The sequence below is a fragment of the Rhinoderma darwinii genome, chromosome 13, assembly GCF_050947455.1.
Source record: "Rhinoderma darwinii isolate aRhiDar2 chromosome 13, aRhiDar2.hap1, whole genome shotgun sequence".
Lineage (NCBI taxonomy): Eukaryota > Metazoa > Chordata > Amphibia > Anura > Rhinodermatidae > Rhinoderma > Rhinoderma darwinii.
In genome coordinates, this window is record NC_134699.1 from 12,684,282 (window position 1) to 12,703,697 (window position 19,416).

The window sequence follows — 19,416 nt, forward strand, 5'->3', positions numbered from 1 at the left end:
TGGGGCCCGGCTACGAGGAGGAAGCCAAGAAGAGTGAAGACGACAGTGGCCAATAGCGTTACCTGCCAGCGATCAGCTGTCATGACATCATGCAGGGCAGTGCAGTAAACTATCCACCCAAATACCAACTGCAGACACTGGAGCCCAGCATTACACAAGCCTGCACTCCTAGCACACAGACTAACCGCTCTGTAACATCGGCCATCATCTAGAAGCCCAGCAACCTCAAATCTAATGTGTATGGGGGTGCCCCGACTTTCCCCAATGGCAGACGTCTGGGTAAGAAGGACCAGGATGTGGGATTTCTACATGCTAGAGATCTTCTATTTTCACGGGAGATAAGCTGCTGTCAGAGGTGTCTGGCGGCTGCTTATTCCCCTCTCCCTATTGAGAAGAAGTGGATGGGAAGGATCAGGAGGAATAGCTTTCGGCTGAATGAACAACTGACAGCTATCTTAGGTTTATGGCCGCATTAAAGAGGTTCTGTCACCACATTATAAGTGGCCTATCTTGTACATGATGTGATCGGCGCTGTAATGTAGATTACAGCAGTGTTTTTTATTTAGAAAAACGATCATTTTTGACGGAGTTAGGACCGATTTTAGCTTTATGCTAATGAGTCTGGGCGTGTTTTACTATATGGCCAAGTGGGCGTTGTACAGAGGAGTGTATGACGCTGACCAATCAGTGACCAATCAGCGTCATACACTTCTCTCCATTCATTTACTCTGCAGATAGCGATCTAGCTACATCGCTATGTGCAGCCACATACACACACTATAACGCTACTCATGTGTCATGACAATTAATATACATTACCTCCAGCCAGGACGTGATGTGTATTCAGAATCCTGACACTTCTGCAGCGTCTCTGATTTACAGCACAGCACAGCGAGATCTCGCTGTAAATGACATCTTACAGCGTAATCTCGCGAGACTACGCCTCCTGTGCTGTAAATCACATAGACGCTACAGAAGTGTCAGGATTCTGAATACACGTCACGTCCTGGCTGGAGGTAATGTATATTCATTGTCATGACACATGAGTAGCGTTATAGTGTGTGTATGTGGCTGCACACAGCGATATAGCTAGATCGCTATCTGCAGAGTAAATGAATGGAGAGAAGTGTATGACGCTGATTGGTCACTGATTGGTCAGCGTCATACACTTCTCTCCACAACTCCCACTTGGTCATATAGTAAAACACACCCAGTTGTCCATTGAGAAACTCATTAGCATAAAGCTAATATAGGTCATAACTCCGTCAAAAAGGATTGTTTTTCTAAATAAAAAAAAACACTGTTGTAATCTACATTACAGCGTCGATCACATCATGTACAATATAGGCCACTTATAATGTGGTGACAGAGACTCTTTAATATTTACTGTGATGCATTCAAGTGCCAATATTTAGAGACTTCAGGTTAAGGGGGCAAAGTTTTCTTACATACATCTCATCCGCTAGGCTGCTCTGTGCCAGAAATGCTTCCGTAGATATCTATGCACTTACACAACCCCTTTTATTTCTGCCCCCAAAAAAACTCATATGGCAGAGATATAACTAGATGCCATGGAACCCGTCTGTACGATGGATCCCGGCCAAAGCTTCTGCAGAACACAGGAGGAAGCAAAGGCTGTCACTTTTATTGTATGGATGGCAAACGGACCCAAGACGCTCCGGGAGGGGGGTAGGCAGGGTAGTCAACAAGTCTTATTCACAATAAAGCAGCAACAAGTGTCTGAGGTCCAACTTCGGTATTCACTGGAACTGAAACAGTTTTAGGGACATGTTCCCTCTTTTAGTCTTCTAGCGCTTTCAATTATTGCTAAGTTAATACCCCACGGGGGTATGTGCCACATGTCTAGGGATTACATGTGGTGCCCCACCTCCCTCATAAGGGCCGATTATATGGTACCTCAAATTTACCGATTTCATATCTCCAACCTTTAGAGATATGAACTCAACCCCCCCCCCCCATATCTCTTAATGGCTCTTGCTTTTGGACTCGGGGGTAACCGGCAGCTCAGAACTGTTAACCAACACAGTCCTAGATCTTGGACCATCCCGTACACCAGCACACACGTAGGATTATCTGATAGTCCAGAACTAGTGTTCTTACACAGAAAGACGAGACACGGCTGTTGTGACAAGTGGGACTGCCGGAATGTGTCAGCTATTTGCGGAGGAAGGAGGACAGCGTATGCGAGAAGACCGGGATCTTGAAACAATACGCACTATTGTGTCCTTAGTACTCGAGTTACCTCCTACCACAGCCCCCTGCTTCATCTCTGCTGCCACTTTCTGAAAGAGTCACTTGTGTGCCAAGCAAGGAAACCATGGAGCAGGAAAGTTCAGAGTGAACATGGCGACCCACAATGTAAATTCATCTCTTACTTCTAGACAACTATACCATAAGATGCAGACTAATTTTCCCGAGACCTTATACCTTCATACCGTAGGTAAGCATGGTGCAGCTCTCTACCACTGCCAGTATGCCCTCTGCGATGTCAGGAAATACCATAAGGAGCTCATACTGCACTCAAAAAGATATACCCATCTTAAAGATGGAGGGAGGAAAAAAAAACCTGGGGGTTTAAAGGGCCACCGTGTCTTTTGCAAAACTCGACATGTCAGAAGTTTTGATTGGTGGAGAGTCCGGGTGCAGCGAGACACGCTAATCACAGGAATGCAGGGGGCAGACACAAGCATGGCGGTGTACAGGCTCAGAGAGTCTATAGGCCGCACACGCCACTTCCCTGCCGAGATAAATCCGATCAGAGCAGAAAGGGCACAGTGGAGCGTGCTTCTGCCCCTTCGTTCTAGTGATCAATGGGGGTTCCAGCACCCGTACCCCACTGATAAGTCTCGGACATGTCAAAAGTTCTGCAAAACAGTTACCCTTTAAAGTAGCCAGCAAGAAATTCAGGACCTCTCATTTCTCCGGCTCTGGACTATTCGGCACAAAAAAAAAAAATATGAAGAGATTAATAACATTATGAGGTGTTGGGCAGGGGAGACACTTACTACTGTGCACAGTCGATTAGTTGATATTCATTCGATCTTTCGTAGCAGGCCTTCACCCCCTCGTCCTGCCAGAGCGCTTTTGTATGCTCATAGAACTCCTGCAAGAGAATGAGATGATCATTTACTGCAAACACATAACACATTATATATAATAATTTATTTCTATAGCAAAAACATTAGAGCAAGTGACACTTGTCTAGAAGAAAAAAATATATATACACACACACACACACACAAATACACAAATTTGAATGCATATTTAAAATTTCAGAAAAAAAAAAATAATTTTTAGATACATAATTACACAAAAAAAAAAAAAAAAAAAGGCACGGCTTGTGGATGTCGATGATCAAGATCTAAGTCTACCAAGTAAACGAGCCGCCACCGCGACCGGAAATTCTTGTATAGTACCATGTTTTCGGTGTCCGTGTTTGGGGTGTTTATAATCTGTGGACACCGGTTATTAGTCACTCGGCGAGGGGCACACTTGTGTCACGTGTTCATGTTGAGGGTGCGCTGCTACCCAGATTAGGATTGTAACCAATAAAAAAAAAAAAAAAGTTAGGCCGGAGCAGATCGTACTGTTCTAACACTACTGTAAAGTTCAGAACAGCAGGGAGAGGGGGAGGGGAGAGCGTTCCTTGATTATGTGCAGGACTGTCCAGTTCAGACAAAAACAACCTGTGTGACGGGGAGGGGAGAGGTTTCAGTAAAAGAATGCTTTCTTCAAAATGGTTCCCAGTTTGGCACCTTGCAGCACTGGTTAGACTGGTATGAGTGTTCTGAAAAGCGTAGGTGGATAGCTCGCTCTCAACATTTCTATGTGAAGTTCTGCTTAGGAATGTAAACGTGTGCCGAAGTACCATCTGTGTGACAGGGTCGGAGTAACGTGCTGCAGGTAGACTTACATGGGGATGTACGGAGCTTTACCGTGCCCGCTATGGAGGCCGTTGTTCTCAAATCCTTCATCATTACTTGCCCACGCCACTAGAGGCGCTAAGGTTGCATAGTGACGCCAGTCACCACACAGATGGCAAGTCAGAGTTGGATTTCACCCGTGTATACGGAAGAGTGTCCGTAAATACGGTCCATATTGCATCCATATTCCATCCGTATATACGGATCCGTAAAAACAGAGGGAGGGTGCACATTGGGTCATCAACATGTTGCCTAGCAATGCTTCCGTAAATACGGACTGTGTACGGATGCACATCCGAATACCGTCCGTATTTACGGAAGCGACTAGAGAGTTCTATGGGAGAGTCCTTGCCGTAATTACTGACAAGAATAGGACGGGTTCTATAATTTTTTTCAGCCCTGACACCCATCAGTACAAATACTAAAAGGTGTCCGTGGCCAATAGAAATGAATGGGTCAGTAATTACTGATGAAAAATACGGTCGTGTGCCTGGGGCCCTAATGCAAACCCACAGCACAATCAAGTCTTGTACGATTCAAGGCAGAGTTTAATCTCTGGCGGTTTTCTTAAGCCAGCTCCGCTACAAAAAAAAAAAAACAGCCTGCATTGATTTGATCTCCTGCACCACCCGCCACTGTATACCCACCTTGTTATAGGGACCAGAAATACCAGTCATCATGATCTTCCTTTACTTTTCCGTAAGCATGGCTGCACCAATAGGGAAAGTCATCGTAACAAAATGAGGCTGATAAGCAGTCATCTGACAACGCTTATCTGAGGCCTCATGTACACGGCCGTGCCCGGAATCACAGCCTGCGATTGCGGGCACGGCCCGCTGCCGACGCCCGCATTTTCGTGCCGTGCTCCCATACAAAGTGGTTTTCTGGAGGTCTCTATGACCGCACACCTGAGATTGCCCCCGTACCGGATTGGGACAGGAAAAATACAGGTTATAAAGCACCTCCCCAGACTATCCACTACTCAAAAGAATCACACAGACTAAACATACTGCTCATTCATTACTTTATTGAATAGGAGGGATATAGTTGGGTGGTCTATTACCATTTTCCCTCTTCATGAAAGTTCACCTATTTGACAACTACTATGAAGGTCTTTCTAGAATAGGTGCATTGCACAATAATTACGTTGTAGTCCAACAAAAAAAAATAAAAGCACCAAAACTTGCTCCACACTTTTTTTTGATAAATCTTGCTTGTAGACGTTTTTCCTGCTGTGGAGAGAGGGGTCTGGATCTCCTCTTAAAAAAAAAAAAAAAAAAAGTGGTCAAGGATTAGAAAAACATGGCTGCTTTCTTCCAGAAACAACACCACCCCTGTCCATGGGTTGTGTCTGGTATTGCAGCTCAGCTCCACTGAAGTGAATGGGGCTGAACTGCAATACCGCATACGACCTGTGGACAAGTGTGGTGCTATTTCTGAAAGAAAGCAGCTATTTAAGTCATCCTTCTGAAGGACCCATGCTGACAAATCACCCTTGGTTAAAATGGAGCGCAATACACTGCAGAGATTTAGGATGTCAACAGTCCCAGTATGAATGCAGAATGATTTCAGTGGTCGGCGGGGTTAGCCCCTATTTCTTCCAGATTCACTAACCAACCATCGTTCTGGAGAAGACAAACTAATGTTTCCAGGTGGTCTCCAAGTTTGACTGTCCTGTACCTAGACCACTTTCCGGTAATAGCCACCACCGTAGCTCCCGATCTTAAAAAGCGCACTACTTCACCATTATCTTTGTAAATATGCGTGGTGCCGAGGATATCCTGAATAGGAGGCTTAAAAACTGGAAGTATTGATCTGATGTGCTCTGGATGAACTTCTAGATAGTAACATGCATCGCTCAGATCCACGGTGGCCAATACAGGTCCTTTGATTATCGTTTTTTGGGTTGTTTTGCGCATGTGACGGTTTCCATCTTGAATCTTCTGTATTGTATGAATTTGTAGATAAACTGGAGTGTGAGGATTGTTCCCAAGCAGCCCAATGGAAGTAACGATCTTTCCCCAATTTAGAAGTTGGACCACTCACAGGTCCTGGAGTTCTCCAAAATGCATTAGAAGACGGAGATCGAGGAGAGTGAAGGGAGACACCACATCCCTGTCTGGAGGTGCAGCCTTGAGTTCTGCCCTTCACTTCTTTTCTTAAGGCAATAGTTTGATTATTTGAGAAGGCTTTCCTATTTCTCCATGAAGTCTTAACATTCCCCTCATGCTCCTGGTGTCATTGTTTTGAGGAATTCTGGTCAGGATTAAACAAGTTCTTTCCTTTGCCTTTTCTTCTCCTCCAACTACCAGAGTTGCTTTTTCCGTTCTAGAATTCTGGTTGTGGAAGATTTGGTGACAAAAGGACGGACGGTCTTCTGGCAGGTCTATCCTCTGGAAACCCATTCCTCTAGATGGATGCGGTTTGTCAAATTTAGAAACCTAAATTGGTCATGAAAGGCAAAAAGCATGACTTCTTTGGATACTATATCCCTAGATCAAGTTGGTAACCATAGCATTCTTCTTGTGCCACGGCTAGGAAGCTTTTCGGAATCTTAAGCAGCAAAGAAGATCGATTCGGTTCCGATTCTTAGTGTGGAATTCCAAATGTTCTACCGAGAGTTCTTGCTACATTGGGGGAAAGCGAAGCTGGGTTTAAACAGTCAAGTTGGCACTTCATAAGTTCTTCCTCTGAACAGTCCATAGTAACTTTAAGCGGTGTAGGATCTTCAATGGGCAGCGTAGTTCTTTTAACCACATCTATTTTGGAAATGGTATCCTATTCTTAGGGATATTCTTTAAAAAGGACATCTTTTAATCCTCTTGGAAACCAGATCCACTGTTCTAAGATTCAGATTTAATCAAGAATGTGACCACGACCAAGAAAAAACATCTTTGCTCCAACCCCAGACCCCAAGTTTATTGTAAATTGTTCTAGATCCCTCTACCATCTCAATACCAGCTCATCTCAGCCACCCGAAGAGAATATATTCTTCTCATCGTCATCATTTACTTCTTTGCCCTCTTCCAGATAGTCTTATTGGGTAGAAGTCCGTTCAGAATCCAAGTTCTCTGTTGTTCCCAGAGGATTTTTGAACAGGAAGATGGTACCGATTCAGTTTCTTTCACAATGTTTTGAGAGTGTTTTTTCGGTAGGTAAGCATTTCTCCACACGGCACATGAAGACCAGTAGACTCCAGCTGCTTTGGTAGAGGAGCTTTAAGGCTGGATTCACACGATCATGTTCGGTCCGTAAAGGACGGAACGCGTTTCGGCCACAAGTCCTGGACCGAACACACTGCAGGGAACCGGGCTCCTAGCATCGTAGTTCTGTACGACGCTAGGAGTCCCTGCCTCGCTGCGGGACAACTGGTCCCTAGAAGAGACAAAATAGGCTTCAAGTTTTCCGTAGCTCACTTGTCAGCTTTGCAGTATAGATTGGGAGAGAATGAGAAGAGTCATCTCATAATTAAAGGGTGGGCAAGTTAAAGGGGTTGTCCAGGAAGGGGGCTGTTTTTTTTTATCCTGATGACCCATCCACAGGAAAGGTCATCAGTATATGATTGGTGGGGGTAACACCCAGACCCTGCACAGATCAGCTGTAGCGACTGCTGGAAGCTATGAATGTGTTGTGCCAAAAGCAGAAGACTGACCATTGTATAGCAGCCGTGCTGCAGATCTGATCTATTCAAGTGGATAGGAGCAGAGCTGCAGTAACCCAGCATGACCGCTACACAGTAGTCTGAGCCTTTTGCTTCCAGCACCTGCATGGCTTCCGGCCCACGGCGGCAGAAGATCGGTGCGGGGTTCAGGTGCCAGACAGTCACCGATAATGTACTCAATATAAAAAACAGCCCCCAACCTGGACAACCCCAGCAGTACTATAGAGTAGTTATTAAATAGGACAGGCTAGTAAAAGGTGCCTATACACATTACATGACCTGCTGATGTCAGCTGACCATCTCATGTGTATGGGGGTGTCCCGACACTCCCTGGAAAGAAAAAGTTCGGGATAAGAAGGATCGGGCATGCTGTAATTCAACATGCCTGTTCCTTAGTTCTAACCGAAGATAAGCCGCCGCAAACATGTCTGGCAGGTGCTATGCCTTTTTTTTTTTTACACATTCCCTTTAAAACAAAGTTTGGTGCGAAGCGAGCCTGTGTATGGGGTGGGGGGGGGGGGAATAGCTGTCGGCCAACCGCCATCTAAGGAGAATGGGGCCACCTTAACACTGTACACACACAGGCCTCTGTACGAGGCTCCCGTCACTATGAAGGGGGGGGGGGGTGTGCGGTACTCCATCACTTCGAGACTAACCTATGAAATTCTGTCATTTCCGCTGCAGAAATTAATTGTGTACGTCCAATATAACGGCCCCCGGGGAAACAAAAAAGCGACAATAGGGAAAAAAACAACGATATTATTTCTCTTCTCATCTAATTAATAACATTAAAATCAAATACATGAGAAATTCCCTAATAAAATCTATAAATCCCCTTTCAAATGGCCCATCAGTCACAAGGCACGACAATTTTCCTACCGGTGTCATTAACCTTAAATATTCAAGTCATGGCTATACCACTAGGTTTTAATATTAACTCCAGTCAGCACATGTATGAGGAAACGTCCACAAGAAGAGCGATCGAGAGCGCAAATGCTGCGGACGGTGCCGGCTGAATGTTTTATGGACGCGGCGCGTCGGTGGAAACACTAAAGCCCGTCAAGTGACAAGGTGCAGCTTCCAAGATTAGAAAGATTCACTCTGGAATGTGCGATCATGGGTTTGTTTGTACACACAACGCAGGGGACTATACAAAATGAACAAGGTTCAACGACCTACGAGAGAAGCGACGGACAAGAGAACAGGAACATAAACGTCCATCATCTGGGGAAGAAACCAAAGAGACCTTATAGAAACCAGAGCAGCGCTTATTTCTCATACGTCATCGGCCTACGGAGAGGATAAACTGTACCCTATATAGTCGGCCTTATCTAAAGGACAAGATACAGATGGCTGATATACAAGCCGTCACCCGTAATAGACGGTGGTGTATACGGGGTAAGATTGGCACATCCATCCCTGCCGACAATATAATTTATAGGATCTCCTGCATCACACCTCATCCCCGGCATTGCACAATCCTGTACTTTCCTGATCACAAGGCTATTGTTACCACATCCAGGGACTAATGGAGATAATGAACGGTCCATTTAAGGGAAGCGTGACAGACTAGACACTACGAAGTATTAACAGGGAAAATAGAAGGAGCAGCCACAAGTCTTTACTTTGGGGATTCAGACTCCAAATGCGCAGTTTAAAAAAAAAAAAAATGAAAAACCCAGGTTCCGGTTGAAGTAGAGGCAGCAAGGCACCAATTATGGCGGCCTGACCGGGAGATAAGCGGCTATGCCTTGTTGTTCAATGGGACTCGGATAAACAATAGAGGTCTTACATTTCCCAGAAGTCGCTTTTCCGGACACACTGAGAATGTAAAATTTCAGGACCGGTCACATACTAAATCTAAATAGTGTCACAGCAAACCTGATTTTCCTGCAAGAGGTTTCTTCTGTGAAAGCGTGGAAGACAAACGTTATACAGATGACCCAACATACAGGAATATACGAAACCTTCAAGTACATCACTACGGGCGGCAGATTCATCAAATACGCTGTTAAACGGCCCCAAAACCGTAGTCTATATGAATGGATTGTGAACGCTTAAGCAGTCGATAGTCTATTGCAGGACTTCTCAATCTTTCTACTGGGGCCCCACCACATCATGACCACCCGTAGTCAAAGACTACACCAAGATTAAAAATATCGCTCAATTTACCTTTCAAAATTGTGTCCTGAACGCAGATTGAGAAGCACGGATATTTGAGATGCCGGACCGACCCCAAGGGGATAGGGGTAAATAAGAGTCGTCAGGTTGAATTTAAAATGTATTATGCCCCCAAAAGATATGCTTCCGCTTGAGGTCTGGCAGCTGCGCATACCCACTCTCCTTACTGATATAAACACATAGGCCCAGCCGATCCCAGGGTGTATATTTAGGGGGGTGATGGGAACGTGCCGTCATTCAACAGCTATGGCATAAGGATGGTCATCCGATAAATCAAATATTTCAACATCAGATACTCACCGATGGAAAGTCGAAATCCTTGTGACTCGGTAAGTTTGTGACATAATCAATTCGGAACTGGTTGTCTGGATTTGCTAGCTCCACCGGAGGCGACAGATTGCCCATTGCCGTTACTATGGTCTACAAATAAAAGGACGAGGACATCAGGTGTAGAAAGTTATAAGACAATGTCGATATGGGCCATCATCTGCGGCTACTTACTTCAATGGCCTCTTTAATGTTATTCTTTATATCCTGAACTTTTACCTTTTTCTCCCTGTAAGAAAGAAAATATATAAAAAGATATCACAAGTTGGTCCGACTTCCGCTCAACTTTTTCATTTAAAAAAACTACAAGGCAAATCTAAACAGGTTAGGAACTCCACCGTAATGTACCAAGAGGCAAAGCTGCAGTCTAAGATCCACTGTAAGAAAGAATCAGACAAAATAAAGAACTTTAGAAGCAATTACTGATCCGAAAAAGTCACGTCAGGATCCCTAAAAGTACCCGGAGATCCAGATCCATTACCCACCTGACGTGTACATATCCACACCACATGCGCAGCAAATCCGGCCAAGAATTTTACAGAATAATCTTAAGGGGGTTGCCCAGTATTAGAAACGGCGCCACGGTCTATTGTACGATTATACAGAGCGTCTCTCTTGATGACCTGTCCTGTACTACACAGACAACTCCTTGATATGAATGAGCACTGTGTAATACATAATTTCACCTGTGGTGGCACTGCAGGGAAATTGAACACTTACTGCCAGGTTTCCCCACAGATCACAGCTGATCGCTGGGGATCCCAGAAGGAAAACACTGAAACCTATTGTCAAGGGTTCCTTCTAACAATTAGGGATCGTCCAAAGTAGAGAACCCTTTATGTTACGCATCTGGATTCTATTCATCTCAACGTCTACACATAGATAATCCCCACTAATTCAGGCCAGTAACGATTTAGAGCCACACAATATTCCTATGAACTGCCAGCTGACAAGACAGCAAGTGTTATCATAGGGCCTGTATCGTCAAGCTTGGTCAACAACGCAACATTTCTTTTGTGGTGGTCGGTTCAAGTGAAAACATGGGGGGGGGACCACTACCGTAGAGCATCTTGAGGGTTTTTCATATTGCTGTTTTATTTTCCTCCAAGTCCAGAGGGTAAAAGTGTAACTTGTGAATGAGAATATCACAATCACTTATGGGCAGAGGCAAAACTGTTGTATTATTCGTCTTAGCAGATTCCACACGGAAAATCTGCAACTAATACAGTACAACGCAGGTAAGTGGGGGCTTAATAAAATAAAAAACGGACGGAACGGACAAAACTGGAAAATCCATCGAATGCCCGGCCGCAGAATTCACCTATTGCAATGCATAGGGTGAGATCAGTACGTGTTACAGGTAAATTTCTGCTGTGTGAACATGGATTTTAGAAGCGGAGACCAACATTAAATAAAAGGATTTGCTTCCCATCCCCCAGCTTTTTTTTTTTTTTTTAAAGGAACAGATTCCTGCAGCATATAGGAATAACCCGTAACAGGATTGTTTTGCATGCAGCCTAGTAATACTGCTTCTCCTGTGTCTTCACTGATTTGGTTTAAGCTTTTGCGAAGAAATGCTCCGATCTGCGTCCACAGGGAACGCAAGACGGGCGGGGGGGTCAGTCACGTGATCCGATGACCTAATAAGGTAGTCACTTCCCTCGCATACAGAAACGCGCAGGCAATTAGCGCGGTCGGGTTTAGAGACTCGCTGGAACAGAGGAAGAAACACACTGTAAGTGGGAGGACACAGCCGGCACTGACACACAAACTTCTCTTGGCAAAATTACCAGCAAAACGTTATCAATCTGTGCGATGGGGGAAAAGAACATGATCGCTGCCAACATATTAACCCTTCCCACCAGCATGCTCCGAAATCCTTCAACCGAAATAGAAGGCGATGGCGTTCGTGTACAATAAAACCGTTGTCCTGGAGTCATTGCGGTCGCCCTCTTAACCTGGACGCCATTTCTTCTGCTGAGCCCGCTCAACACAATGCACCCTTGGTGGGCAAATTAATAACGGGTGTAATAGGAACGGTCAGGTAATCTGGTCAAACAGCGCAAGGTGACGGTTATTGGTCATCTGCGGGATGCCCAAGTCGAAGCCAGACTGGTGGGTGCAATGTTCAGGGGCATGTAAGACAGCAGGCCAGCATGTACGGGCAGTACCAAGGGCAGATTCCCCAACACAGTGCCCCATTTTGAATATAAAGCATTAAAGGGTTACTGCCAACTCAGACATTTACGGCATGTTCACAGGACCCCCACCAATGGAACGGATTTTCGGCTGCAGAAACTTCTGCAACAAAATCTGGCGTGTGTGACTGCGCCCTAACAATCTCCAAGCCCTGATCAAAAAGGCTGGAAGAGCCGTCCTGGTTGCCCATAGTAACCAGAGCGCATCCTCCATTTATTAATCTAATTCGGTTGCTATAGGGCCAGTTTTTTTCCTTTGAGACGGTTTTGATAAATGAGGCCCAATGTGTTATGCCTGGTGCAGGCTTATAAGGGGCTGGTGATGTCACGTAGACCCCCCCCCCTCCCTTAGGCCCAACACGGCATCAGTTTTTCCTGGAGTGTTCCTTTAACTTTGCAGCACTTGGCTGTAAAGCAAATGACAGTATGGAAAGTATGGCTTACTAAATTGTATGAATAAAACCCCATAGAAAGCCCGTCTACCTATATGACTGACTGCAAGTTACTGGCGCGGATGACATTTATTGACATCATTTTTACATTATAGATTTAAGTCATTACCCCTTTACGGCCACGCCTCTCCCCCATGCTTTAAACTGTTGTTCAGATTGGCTGATAAAGAGCGGACTTTCATTACAATAAATTCGCAATGACTATAAAACTACGAGCAAATAACCACCCAGAAACCAAAGATTATCAAGGAAACGGTCACACAGACGGATCTACATTAACCCCAATAATATGGGGGGGGGTCTGGACAATGGATTCCTAGAGAAAAACTCCAATCCTAGAGTCATCACCAACAAGACATCTACCTGTCCTCACGTGCCCAAAACAGCCCCAGCACTTGGTGTATGTTCCCATGGACAGGACCTGCAACTGGAAATCTGCAGCGGAATCTAAAAAGAAAACCACGCAGGTAAATCAATGACAGAAATCCGCAGCAGAGTGCGTTTTGTTGCCGCGGAAACGCAATGTAGGGGCGGAAATCATTGCAGATTTTCCTGCGGATTTAGTACGAAGCATTGATTGTAGTGAACTTTCCGTGCATCTGTTAATTTCCAGCGCTTTTTTTTTTACTGCGATTCTGCTACGTAAACGCTGTACAAACAGCGACAAAAATCAACTTGCGTATTTTACTGCAGAATTTGTGCTCCGCAATAACGTTTATGGCCCAAACACGCAGCATCTCCGCTCAGGACACGCAGCATAAACAGACATGCGGCGGATTTGAAAGTCGAACCGCAGAACACTTTCGGCACGTCTTTTCCCGTAGCGTGTGGCTCAGATTTGCAGAAATCTCATCTACTTTGCTGCTACTGTAAATGCTGCGGAATTTCCGCACAGAATTCCGTTGAGGAGATTCCGCAGTGTATCCGCCTGTGTGAACATACCCTTACAGATTCAAGTGGAGGACACAGATTTTCAGTATCACATCCTATCCCATCTCATTTTCAAACACTATTGTCACGGAGTCTGGCTGCTATGAGCCAAATGCCACAATATTTTAGGCCGTTTGGGCTAACAGTGCAGCGGACCGGTCTCCGTTATATGCTGCTCTTAAATAGGACCGTTCACCTCCTCTGACATGTCCGTTTTAGTCAATTATTTTTTCCCCATGAAATCCTAATCTGCAGCATCTTTTCTATGCGTTGTGCCGTTCCTCTGTTATTCCCCCTAAAAATGTACGAACAAACTAACAACTGGGCGTTACCATGCACCTTGTCAACGGGGCGTGTCCCTACAAATTCAGAGACTATAACACTGATTGGACAGTCTCAGACTGTGTAGGGACACCCCCCCCCCCCTAGCTGGTAACACCCAGTTAATTTATTCATAAATTTGTAGGAGGAACAACAGAGGAACAGCACAACGAAGAATTGTAAGAAAAGATGACAGACATGTCAGGAGAGGCAACAGCTCCTCTAAACAGGACACCATAGTGCAATTACATTTTCATACCTTAAATGTAGGTTAAAGGGTAAAGTTTTTTTGAAAAGTCTAGTTACCCTTTTAGTATTACCCACATGTATCGGTAATTATAAATATCACACGGAGCAGGAAAGCAGCGCAGAATTAAAACGTCACTAACCACCTAAGGCCTCTGTCATACGAGCGTATTTTACATGCATATTCCATCCGTTTTTGCTGTCCGTGATATGGCGCTAATGTTAAAGAGGCTATTGGGCGTATAAAACATGTGCGTAGTTTAAAAACGCCGCATGCACTACATTCATGCGTATTGCGGCTGGAAAACGCCCATTGAAGTCTATGGAGAGTGATGAAAAGACGGATACATTGTATATGGTCCATATGTGATCCGTATTGCATCCATTTCTTTTTCAAAGGGGCTGTCTTATCTAAGGAGATTATTGAATAACATGACAGTTTACCAGCATTAGGGCTCATTCACATCTGCGTTCCAGGTTCCGTTGTTCTGCTCGGTCATAGGAAAATAATGAATACCGGAAGCTTTGAATCTGCCGCATGACGGCAACCATCTGCATCGGATGGAACCCATTGACTTTAATGGGGTCTGTCGGATCTCCGTCATTTTGCCGGACATCATAGTGTAGCACGAACTACGAAATCTGTGACGGTAGCACCTAGTGGAGCCTCCAACGCAAATCCAAACAGCCCCTTACGGATCTGTAATACTGAAGACATTCTGACCCTACATCATCCGTGATATATCCGTATTCTGCTCGTGTGAAAGAGACACAAGTTATAATAATTGGTGAGGTCCAGGCGTTGAAAACCTATAAATTGCTAGACTGTGGAAACCACGGTCGTGTGCATTGGCCCATAGGGAAGCATGCATTCTATACTATCCACAATTGCCTGACGCCTAAGGGTATGTGCACACACACTAATTACGTCCGTAATTGACGGACGTATTTCGGCCGCAAGTCCCGGACCGAACACAGTGCAAGGAGCCGAGCTCCTAGCATCATACTTATGTACGACGCTAGGAGTCCCTGCCTTGCTGCAGGACAACTGTCCCGTAGTATAATCATGTTTTCAGTACGGGACAGTTGTCCGGCAGCGAGGCAGGGACTCCTAGCATCGTACATAACTATGATACTAGGAGCCCGGCTCCCTGCACTGTGGTCGGTCCGGGACTTGCGGCCGAAATACGTCCGTCAATTACGGACGTAATTAGTGTGTGTGCACATACCCTAAACCAGAACCAGTACTGTGACCACCTCACAGCCCCATGATCAAGTCCACAATGCCAGCAGGGGTTCCAGACACAGTAAACTCCTTTAATCCAGCATTCAATGGTCCAGAACAACAAAATATCATCCGAATAATCAAGTCCATAAGCAGAACAAATGATTAAACAAATTGTAGCACGGCAGCTCAGTGTTCAGCCGCATCTCAGCCGCCTGGTGTCCACTACACATGTCCCTACCCTAAGGCCTCGTTTACACGAGCGTGATATACGAGCGTGATATACGTCCGTGCGAAGCGCGTGCTTTTCACACGTGTCGTACGGACCTATGTAAGTCTATGGGGGCAGTGCAGACAGTCCGTGAGTTTTGCTCAGCGTGAGTCCGCTGAAAAAAAAACTCACGACATGTCCTATCTTTGTGCGCTGTTCGCGCATCACGCACCCATTGAAGTCAATGGGTGCGTGAAAATCACGCAGGTCACACGGAAGCACTTCCGTGCGAACAGCGTGATTCGCGCAACAGCTGTCAAACTCTGAATGTAAACAGAAAAGCACCACGTCCAAACGGAGTGTCATAATGATGGCATCATACGCTGATGACACACGCAGCTGTTAAGTGCCTTTTGCGCATGCAAAACGCCACGTTTTTTGCATGCGCAAAACGCACACGCTCGTGTAAGGCTGGGGCTTACACAGAACCAAAAAGCGACGCAATCTCAATGTTTCTCTATTGGAAACATGTCAGCAAGAGATAATGGAACAGTCGCTAAAAAATAAAATAAAATAAAAAATTATATAGAATTTCTATTTAAGTTCGTATATTTTAAAGCAAATGAGCATAAACAATTACTAAATATAGTTATACATACAATCCACTACAATAATATATATATATCTAAATATAGAATCATTGCTAAAAGAGGTTGTCCAGGCTTAGAACATCGTGGCTGCTTTCTTCTGTAAACAGCACCACACCTGTTTACAGGTTGTATGTGGTATTACAGTTCTGACCTAGTCACTTTAATGGAGTTGAGCTGCAATACCACAGACCATCGGTGGACAGGTGTGGCAGTTATCTATTCTGGGTGACCCCTCACCTGCACTGTAGAGAACACATGGAGTATACGAACAGCGTTACACATTAATCACTTGTCAATCTGGAGAACCTTAACATAAAGGGATTGATAGAATTTCTTAGATTATAGCCACTTCAAGCCAGAAACCAAAGTCCAAGAGAAATGCAGCGTCCTGCACGTCACCTGACGGGGTAATAAACTTGTGCAGTCAGCGTTTACCTGCAGCTCTACATAGAAGACGTCTTGAAAGCTGCCAAGAATGGAGATTCACCATCACTCATTGCGGCAAAGCCCACTTCGACCATAAAAAAATAAAAAAAGAAGGTAACCCCTTTCCACTTCGTTTTAGCGATCAGTGGAGGGGGGGGGGGGGTCGCAGTGCTCAGATCCACACTGATAAAAACTTCTGGCATGTCAAAAAGTTTAGTTACCCTTTAAGTCTTGGCACGACGGATTACGGACAAGGGCATTTACCCCGGCCAGTGATATCTTATCAAGTCCATAACATATCAGGATCCACATTGGTAGCTGTACTCACTCTGCATTAAATCCATTCACATGAAGAATTCTCATTTGCTTCACAATTGTGCTTTTCCCCGACTCTCCGGCACCTGGAAAACGAGAGAGAACCGGTATATTAAATCTCAGAGAAAAAAAAAAAAAAGTACAATTATGCTAAATCGAGAAAAAGGAAATAAGACGGCGAATTGCAATCTATTAATTGCGAGGTGTGAGGCGCGACCCTATGTCCCCAAGTGTAAAGAACTAGATACACAAGTCTAAGAAACATTTCCAGAATCCAATCCAGGAACACTATAGAGAAGCGCTCACAACTTCAATACGACTTTCTGCTCTACAAATCCACACACGCTGGATAGAAAACGCCTGAAGTTACCCAAAGTTGTGTAGAAGATAATACCACCCAAACCCACAATAGCCTGGCGCATTAAAGGGGACCAGTCACCTCTCCCGACAGGTCTGTTTATAGTAAATACCTGTATTCTCCATGAAACAACAATTCTGAAACATATTTTCTTAACTTTCTGCCATTCCTCTGTTGCTCCTCCTAGAAACGTATGACTAAATTGACAACTGGGAGTTATCATTCCCTGGTCAAAGGGGCGTGTTCCTCACAGTCTGAGACTGTGTGCACTGATTGGACAGTCAGTCTGTGTAGGGACACACCCCCAACTGGTCACACCCAGTTGTCAAATTATTGATGTTTCTAGGTGGAATAACAGAGGAACACCACAACGTAGGGTTCTTAGAAAAGATGCTCCAGAATTGTTATTTTATAGGGGATATTTACTAAGAAGGGGGGACAGGTTCTCCCCAAGACCATGTCCGCTGGTCAAGGGGTTCAGATATCGACACAGTTGAGAGCGGCACTAGGAAACTGTAAACCTATCATTAAAAGTCAGTATATTCTAGTAAAATATAATATCCAATCACATCACACAAATAGAAAGTCCACAGCCACCGCCAAACTCCTCAGAGCCTAAAGAAGAGGCACGTGACAAAAAACAGAGAGAAGCCGCCATAGAAAAGTAGCACGATAGGTTGTCACCCCCCCACGTCCGTCCATCACCGTATCTGAATTTCTACAAAGTCACATTTTCCCAGCCACCATTTGGCACGAAAGAACCTCCAGGCAGGAACACTGCGTCCTTAATCTGTACCCTCCCCAACCCCCTATAGAGGCGCTACATAAATATTGGGGACTTCTGCTCTCAATGCTGAAGAGAAGATGATGGCCCCAAGTGGTAGAGAGAAGATGCCACCAACACGGCCGGCAGCACACGAGGATCTTTACACAAGTCTTGAGATTCGGCCGTGTCTCATATTTTCAGGATCTATTTCTAAGCAAACATATCTGGACCACTAGATTGTGTAAAAAAAACAAGAAAATTTTTTTTTTTTAAAAAAGTGTCCATTATCAATAGCGAGAATACGGACTCCTTACGCCTCATGCACACGACCGTGTGTGCCGTCAGCGATCCGAAGAAAGATAGGACATGTTCTCTCTCTACTCGGATCAGAGACTCGGACCATTTTTCACGGACCCGATTCACCCGCTAAAGTGAATGGGTCCGTGAAGACGATCGGGTGCCACTCGGATGCCGTCAAAAACGTCCCGAGTCGTGTCCAAGAGGCATTAGGCCCAGTTCACACAGATTTTCGGTCCATGTTTTGTACTAGTCGACCACACGGCTCGATGGTCCAATTCACTCAAACTTTTTTCCACTCGGTGATAAGTCAATGGGGAAGCAAAAATAGGCAAAGCCTATGGACACCGTCCGCATCTCACGGATCTGTTGCTAATTGATGCCAAGTAGAAAAAGAATAGTTTCACTGCAGGAAGTTCTGCCCGGCCTCTTGCAATTTTTTTTGCAGACGTAAAACTAAATGGCATACGGAAGTCAAATACAGACTCCACTTGGATGGAAAAAAATATATATTTTTCCGAAAGCAAAACGGACGATTTTCTATACGTTCCTGTGAATAAGCCTTGCTGAGTAATAACCATGGGAAAGCTGCAATTTTTACCAGAGTCCCCCTTTAACATACGGTACAAGTAGCTTATTAGAAAGAAGAGGTCTACGCTTTTACGTTTTTTTTTTCCGTCTGTACGTTACTGAGCGGGGAGAAGATTTTCGGCTGCCATTACAACAGTCTGGTCCACGGTTCCCCACGATATAGTTATTAGAAGACTGCCACCACCTACACGATCATCGGCAGGTACACAGTAAACAAATCTGGGAATGGAGTGAATATATTGTGTTTTGAAGGAACAATGCCAAAAAAAAATAATAATTCCACTAATGCCCAGTGCAGGGCCTGAAGGGGCGGAGCA

General features: G+C 44.9%; 1 protein-coding gene across 2 annotated transcripts in view; it reads right to left on the bottom strand.

Annotated features, from left to right (window-relative positions):
- GNAS (GNAS complex locus) overlaps positions 1-19,416 on the bottom strand; it is a 143,842-nt gene that overhangs the window by 14,705 nt on the left and 109,721 nt on the right. For both annotated transcript variants that reach the window (XM_075846892.1, XM_075846893.1), the window contains exons 2-5: positions 17,101-17,173; positions 10,288-10,342; positions 10,087-10,206; positions 3,027-3,124 (exon numbers count right to left, since the gene is read on the bottom strand). In XM_075846892.1, the coding sequence (XP_075703007.1) occupies positions 3,027-3,124; positions 10,087-10,206; positions 10,288-10,342; positions 17,101-17,173 (346 nt within the window). The remainder of the gene's footprint in view (positions 1-3,026; positions 3,125-10,086; positions 10,207-10,287; positions 10,343-17,100; positions 17,174-19,416) is intronic.